The sequence below is a fragment of the Numida meleagris genome, chromosome 16, assembly GCF_002078875.1.
Source record: "Numida meleagris isolate 19003 breed g44 Domestic line chromosome 16, NumMel1.0, whole genome shotgun sequence".
Taxonomy (NCBI): Eukaryota; Metazoa; Chordata; class Aves; order Galliformes; family Numididae; genus Numida; species Numida meleagris.
The window spans coordinates 63,176-70,591 of NC_034424.1; the positions used below are offsets into that span (position 1 = coordinate 63,176).

At 53.8% G+C, this 7,416-nt stretch overlaps 2 protein-coding genes across 4 annotated transcripts in view; one reads left to right on the forward strand and one right to left on the reverse strand.

The window, feature by feature from the left end:
• Positions 1 to 4,626, reverse strand: part of LOC110407014 (kelch-like protein 9) — an 8,130-nt gene extending 3,504 nt beyond the window's left edge. For 2 of the 3 annotated variants that reach the window (XR_002443680.1, XM_021414185.1), the window contains exons 1-2: positions 3,133 to 4,626; positions 1,669 to 1,921 (exon numbers count right to left, since the gene is read on the reverse strand). Coding sequence is in view for 2 of the 3 variants with exons in the window: in XM_021414185.1 (XP_021269860.1) it covers positions 1,669 to 1,921; positions 3,133 to 4,167 (1,288 nt within the window). In the remaining variant the exon portion in view is untranslated. The remainder of the gene's footprint in view (positions 1 to 1,668; positions 1,922 to 3,132) is intronic. The other variant, XM_021414184.1, reaches the window with a different exon arrangement.
• DPP7 (dipeptidyl peptidase 7) overlaps positions 1 to 7,257 on the forward strand; it is a 20,899-nt gene extending 13,642 nt beyond the window's left edge. Inside the window, exons 9-13 of the mRNA XM_021414186.1 lie at positions 5,033 to 5,151; positions 5,234 to 5,390; positions 5,600 to 5,664; positions 6,605 to 6,675; positions 6,880 to 7,257. Of these exons, the coding sequence (XP_021269861.1) occupies positions 5,033 to 5,151; positions 5,234 to 5,390; positions 5,600 to 5,664; positions 6,605 to 6,675; positions 6,880 to 7,021 (554 nt within the window). The 3' untranslated portion in view covers positions 7,022 to 7,257. The remainder of the gene's footprint in view (positions 1 to 5,032; positions 5,152 to 5,233; positions 5,391 to 5,599; positions 5,665 to 6,604; positions 6,676 to 6,879) is intronic.

The following is a 7,416-nucleotide window of genomic DNA, read 5'->3' on the forward strand; positions in this document are numbered from 1 at the left end:
AAGGTTCAAACCCGCTCAGCTACAACAACCTTTGTCTTCCTCACATAATAAGAGCAGAAAACATCTCAACTTTCATAGTGATTGTTTTGGGAAACTGATGAGGTAAAAAGATCCATTCCAGTATTAAAAGAGGGTCATCCAAGGTATTATCCCACTGAAAGAGGAGAGCATAAAGCTGAAAATGTGGATTGAGTACTATTAAGGGAAATGGAAGGGAAGGGTCGTATTGCTGAGCTTGCCTCTCAGACACAGTTGTGGCAACCTCCTGCAAAGCTTGCTGAGCTGCAGGTGTCAGTGATCTTTTGGAATTCAAAGCCGACTGCAGCTGATGGACCATTTCAAGGTCTCCACTTAATTCTGCCTCTTTGCGGATCGCTCGCCACGTACCGGGAGGGGGGGGGAGAGTGGCCGAAGTAGGGAGGGGGGGGGGGGGGGGGGGAGGAGGAGTGGATAAAAAATAAAACTCATGATTGAGGTGAAAACAGCTTGCTGTGTAAAGCAGAGGCACTGCGTGTGCAAGCAGAGCAAAATGAGGAATTCGTTTGCTGTGTCCTATCAGCAGGCAGATGTTCCAGGAAATCAGGGGACATAATGGTTTCCAGGGAAGGCAAATGCCATCGCTCCTGATGACTGCCCTTCCTCCTTCTTTCCCCCCAGTCCTATCACTGAGTAGTATGATGCAGTATGGTTTGGGATGTCCCTTTGGCCATCCCGGGTCAAGCAGTGCCAGTCCTGTCACCCCAAGCTCCCCGTGCAGCCCCAGCCCATCGCCGGCAGTGGGATATGTCCCTGGCTCTGGGTAAGCACTGCTCAGCAGCAACTACTGATTTGTTACCACCACTCTTGTTATCAAAAATAGGGGCATACGAATCATTGCAGGGAAGTGCTGTGCATTGCAGATGTGCAGTTAGAAGTTAATCTGGGCTAGTTGGTGCAGTTGGATGCAGCTGGCCCTACAGGGTTTGAGAAGCAAGGACCCTACAGGGTTTGAGAAGCAAGGACCCTACAGCCATGGCAGACTGGCCCCGGGGCTGTGACTGTGGACCCACGAACACAAACACCACGGTGGTTTTCTTCAGACAAACCAAAGGCTTTGAAGTTCAAATTAGCAGCAGCAGAAGCTGGAGATCATACCACAGTTCCCTGTAGCGTTCAAACTCACGAGGCTTGCTTGTTAAACACATATACTGCACCATCTATCACAGATCTTTGTAAAGACTGAGGATCTCTTTTAGGACAAGACCCAGATCCCGTGGATAAGGAGGTAGGAGCCTGCCCTGTCCTTATTTCTGTATAGACTAACAGCAGCTCAGTGGGGTTAGTGCCACATCTCCCGCTGGGATTAATAGCTGGGTTTAATCCCATCTGCAGCACTACAGCTGCCTGCCCCTGCTTTCCCTTCCTGGCAGCAGGGCTTTGGGATTTTGGCAGGACTGCAAGGTCAGAGCTAAGCAGGAGTGTGAATTGCAAGCAGGCGGTGTGGCATTTGATGCTGTGGGAAGAAAACAGCTCCTGCCATTCATGTCGGTGGTGGGGTTGTGCTTAACAGAGCTGGAAAAGGACGTGAGCTGTGGGTGTTACTGGTGTGGGTGCAGGCTTGGGCTCTGACGTTTAGCGAAAATCCATGAAACTCTCTGGAAATAAGCTGGTTTGGGCTAGATTTCTCACCTGAAATATAGAGGATTCCCTTGTGGGTTGTGCCTGCGTGGTCAGCAATAGGTATGGGGAAGGGAGCTGCAAACTCCCACTTGTTGGCAGCAGGCTGGTATGACTCCACGGTGTGGGTGAGGGTCCCCAGCAGCGTCCCACCCCCCACCACAAAGATGTGGTCAGACAGCACGTCCGCGTGGAAGCGTGTCCGCCGCTGCAGCATGCTAGCGACCTGCAGCCAGGAAGCATTGCATGGGTTGAACCGGAACACCTGGAATCACAGCAAGTGGGAGGCAATGAGCAGAAGGCAGGAACCCGGCTTTGCGTCTCATGCGGCTTCAGGAACTGATGCGTGTTTTCTCTGGGCTGGAGGAGAGCTGGAGCAGCAGTGCCTCTCTACTGGAGCTGGCACCCTGCAGCCCAATGCGTGCCCTGAGTGAGCTCACTCATGGCCCCTGCTGCTGGGAACAGGCTGCGCTTCCTACCTGCAGCGAGCGGGAGCTGGAACATGTTGGTTTGATGAAAAAACCTTAAGGTGTGAATGCCAGCTAGCATGCATTTACTGACAGCTGTTTTTTATGCTTCTGCTTCTGTGTGATGTGCAGTGAGGAGGGCAGCTGAGCTTTTACATCTTACCCAAACTTAAACAGCCCCTGAGCTCGTTCTGTTCATCCTGATGAGCAAGCCCAGTTCAAAGAAGGAGGGTACTGGCTGCAGAACTGGGTGCTGTCAGAGCTGGCCATGGCCCTGCTGCATCCCTGTCCATGTGCCACTGCTGCTGAGCTGCCTCCTGCTTTTGCAGCAGGGAAGGAAATGCTGCTTGCAGCTGCTGAGCTGAGTGTGGGAGGCTTCAGTTTGTGCCTCCCAGCGGCAGTGCCCATGGCAGCAGTGACGGGTTGGAGGTAATGTTCGTGTGGGCGCTTGATGGACTGCTGAGCCTGTGACAGCTCTGTACAGATTAGTGGGACAGCTTACAATGGAAGCAGGATGAGATAGGGCAGGAATTGGCCGCTTCCTAGAGATTGGAACCTGCGTTCCCAAGGGCTGCTAATACTGCACAGGGCTCTAGAAGGCAAGGAGAGTGTGAGCAGCAGTGTGCTCTCCAGGGATGGTGACGGGGCCTTAGGGAATAGCATGGAGCTATTCCCTAAGGAAGGGAAGAGTCAGGCTGGGCATGAGGAAAAGTCTGTGCCCCAGAAGCAGTGGGCACGGCACAGCTCCTAGGGCTGTGGCCACGGCCCTGAGCTGCCGGAACTCAGGGAGTGCTGGGACACCGCTGTCAGCCGTAGGGTTGGGGTTTGGGTGGTGCTGCGTGGGGCCGGTTTGGTCTCAGTGATCCCTGAGGGTCCGTTCCAACTTGAGATGTTCTGTGGTTGTAGGATTCTAACATGGGGAGGTGGGAGACCTACAGTGAGAAGCAGAACGGAGTCATTCTGCCCCCCTTCCCTGCCCCTTTCCAAGGCTAAAGGTTTCTTGGCTTACCTTGTTTGACGGCTGCTTTCCTGTGGGATCGAATGTGCTCTGTCCCCCCATGACAAAGAGGAAGTCATTGATGACAACTACACAGTGGTTGTACACGGGCATGCAGAGGTCCCCAGCTTTGCGCCAGGTGCCACAGCCCTGCTCTGCAGCCCACATCTCACTGCAGACGCGGTTGTCAGTGGTCCTGCCGCCAGTGATGAGCAGTGTGGTGGAAGCGGAGCGGGCAGCAGTGTTCCGGGTCTGCCAGGGTGGCCAGGCGGACAGCTGGGGGTGGTGGGTCAGGGTGTCCTGGAGGAGCCGGCAGCAGCCCAAATCCAGCCTCGTCAAAGAGATTTCCTTGATGTAGCGCTGCAGATCCCAGAAAGGAATGAGAGGGAGTCTGATGCGCTTTAAAATGTCTCCAGCGTATTTCAGCCGTGTGCTGTCATGCTGCAGCCAGCTCACAGCAGCTCTGAGCAGCTCCAGCTCGCTGCTCCCCTCTGTGGAGGTCCTGTCTAAGATTTCACAGAGGGTTCCTCTGTCGAGATCCTTCAGTCTCTGAGGGGTGGCCAGGAGCTGTTTGTAATGCTGCCCTATGTAACACATGGCCTTCTGTCTCAGCTCCATGGAGCCAAGTTTTTTGGCAATATGTAGAACGTCCATGCAGTTCTCGCCACTCAAGCAGCCCTCCAGAAATCGGAAACACAGCTTGATCACCTCTCCAACCAGCAGGGCTTCTGCAGCCCTGAATGTCTCCTCAGTGTTCTGTAACGAGAGATCTAATTTGTTGGAGTAAATGAAGCTGAGGACATTCCTCAGCCCCGCAGCACTGACAGCATTGAGACAGATGCTTCCATCCACACTCCCCATCCTTGTCACATTCCCAACAAATAGAATCTTGCAGTAATTACTTGCTGATGCTAAAATGATCTTATGTGCTGGAAAGCAAACCCCTTCTGCCTCCAGCGTTACGTCGCACAGTGCTTTCTGGGCACGAAGCCAGCTGATGCCTTCCAGGAGTTTCTCCGGGTAGGTGTCAGACCTGAGGCTCTCCATGCTGCTCTGCAAGCTGACAGCATTGCTCTAAAAGCATGTATCCCAGGAGCAGCCCCAGGATGCGGTGCTGCACGTGTAGCAGGTCTGCAGGTTCATGCTCCCGGAGAGCCGAGGCAATGCTGCTTGTGCAGAGACCCACCTGGAACGCAGTCGCTGCAGCAGCGGGAGCTGAGCACTGCTGGGTCCCACACAGCAGTTGCGGGTCCTGCCTGTGGGCTGTGGCACTGGCAGCAGTAGGCAGCAGGTAGTGTAACTGCATTCCTGCCCTGCTATCTGGTAACGGCCCGTCTGCACAAAAGCAGCCTGTTCCTCCAACCCTCCCCAGCGATGCTTTGCTGGGCAGGTGCTCTTTCATTGGGGCAAGCCTGCACATGCCGGTGTTCTGTTTTTGAACAACAATCAAACAAAATCCTGTCTAGGACGCACTCCCCCTCCCCCATCGGCCCTTGTGTTCAATTTGTTGTGTTCACATGACAGCGACTCTCAGGGAGGGGGGTGGGGTGGGCACAGCAGTTGCAGCCAGCTCAGTTAGAAGCTCTGGGGTGGGTCCCGGGACTCAATTCCCACACACAGCGCTGGGGCATTGGGCTGGAGGAGTGGGGGCTGATGAGTGGGATCACAGCTTTTGGGGTAAGCAGAGCTGCTGGGAGCCCCCTCCTCGCTGTGCTCATGGCAGAGCAGGGTGTAGTACACAGTCAACAGTGATGTGTAATGCTGTGACCGTAACCTACAGCTGGTGCCTTGCTCTGGGCCTGCCACAGCCCTAGCTACCCCCCAGCCGGTCCTGGCCCGCACAGAGGCTGTGGATGAATCAGCAAAGAGGTACCGTACCAGTGGGTCGTTTTGTGCTCTTCCCACTTGGTAGGTGTGTTCTACAACTCCTCTGGCTCAGCGCAGTGCTACGACGTGTACCGGCTGTACCGGGCCTGCGCTGACCCCACGGGCTGCGGCACTGGCACGGACGCTGAGGCCTGGGACTACCAGGTGAGGTGCTGGGGATGCCAGCAGAGGGCAACTGCTGCCCTGCCTAACCCCTTCTCGGTGCCAGCTCGTGTTCCTGTTTCAGGTGTGTACCGAGATCAACTTAACTTTCAACAGCAACAATGTGACGGACATGTTCCCTGAGATGCCCTTCACAGAGGCCATGAGAGAGCAGTACTGTTGGAGCAGATGGCGCGTAAGGCCGCGACCGCGGTGGCTGCAGATCAACTTCTGGGGAGGAGGTGCGTGCTGCTGGCTGCTTGGCCCTTTGCGCTGCTGTGCGGTTTGCTCCCTGCACTCCCTCTGCCTGGCTGAGCTCTGCGGGGACAGACACAGCTTGAGACAGAAACGGGAAGTTCTCTTCTGTGTTTGCTGTTACTGTCTGTGTTTGCTGCAGTTGCTGGGCGGATGGGCAGGGAGGAAGCTCTCACATGTCATCTTTTAATTTCAGACCTGAAAAGTGCAAGCAACATCATATTTTCAAATGGAGACTTGGACCCATGGGCTGGAGGTGGGGTAAGCACATGCACTGCTGCATCCCGAGCACAGAGAGCCGCCTTCTGGGGCACGTACTGCCCACAGCTCTCTTTCAGACCTGCGCTGCTCAGTCAGTGTTAGCCCTTATGAGTTTCTGCAAGCAGCTGTTTTATCCTGGAGTCCCTAGGAACATTCAAGACAGGCACTTAGAGCAGTGAGATGCCACAGACAGGAATGTTGCTGTGGTAGTGGTGGCTTCAGGAGCAGCAGACACAGCAGGAACCTCTCTGCCCAGAACCTGGCTGGTCTGGCCCATCACTTTGGGTGCTCAGGGCTGGGCTGGGAGGCTCTTCCCCCACTATAGGAGCTGCCTCTGCCTGTGGCAGGGCTTGGAACTGAATGGACTTTAAGGTCCTTTTCAACCCAAACCACTCTGCAATCCTGTAATTCTGTGAACCTGATGCGGTTCCGTTTCAAGACAGTCTCAGCACAGACAACTCAGCACTCCTTGATTTCTCTCTTCTCCTCATACTTTGTGAGATCAGGCAGTTGCTGTAACCAGCATCCCAAACCAAGAAGCACTTCAGTTTAGAGTCAACAAAACTCTGAGCTCTGGTTAAAAAGGACCCAAAGCAGGATCGGAGTTAGTTGAGCTCTTGATTTTAATACAGGCGTCCTTTGCTGTATGCTGGCTTAGCAATGCCAGCTGCAAAAGGAACAGGTTCCTTAGGGTGGGCGGTGTGAGGACCCTTCAGTTTCAGCCTGCCTGTGCTGGGTTAGGTTGACAGTTCCTATCTTGAGTCAGAGGGCTTGGCCCATGCATCCTGTGAGCCACAGACACGGTACCGGCTGCACCACGGATCTCTTCACACGCTCTTCCCAGGTCCTTCCCAGCTCTTTGTCCAGTTATCAGAACTGTTTCATGTCCAGTACTGCCTGGTCACTTGGTGAGAGTTTGTCTCTGCTGCTCTCATTCCAGATAAATAGCAGCTTGAGTCCTTCGCTAACTGCTGTGACCATTCAAGGAGGTGCTCATCACCTGGATCTGCGGTGAGTATGCACTCACCGACAGCTTCCAGGCACCGATGTTTCCTTTGGCAAGTTCCTGCTGCCCTGGGCCAAGGACATAGGAGATAGTATTATTTAAGCAGAACTGGATACCAGGATGTCACAGCATCATTGTGGAATAATCCTTTTTTAAACCTAATACAAAAGTTCTTAAGAGTTTCTCTGACACTTCTCTGCTGTCCCTAGGGGACACAACCCAGCTGACCCCCCATCTGTCATAGAGGCACGCAAGTTAGAAGCGAGCATCATCGGTGACTGGGTGAAATCTGCAAGGATGGAAAGAGTGTGGGAGAAGCGCTCTGGAGCGGCGGCAGGCGGCTGGCGGTGAGTGCACCATGGGAGCTGTGCACAGGCGCTGCAGGACTGCCCAAGGCAGCAGAGCTGTGCTTCTGGAGAAGATGTTGCCTCCTCTGCCATGGTGATGGGAATTCAAGCAGCAGAAAACAAAAAGCCAAATTACTGACTGAAGCCAAAACTGTGTTGTATGGGTTTCACGCTCACCTGCTCATAATGAGAAGGTACTTCAAATGATGGAAAGAATAAAATTTTCCTGAAGGCCCAGGAGTCATTGCTGTCCTGAGTAATGTGTGGGTTAGGATGAAGGTAAATTATTAGCCATCTAGTTTTTATTTTCTGCCTAGATGAAAAGCAGAGGTATGGTCATTATATACATGGGTTCACAGGTGACGAACTGCACAAATCGCAGAATTACAGATTTGTAGG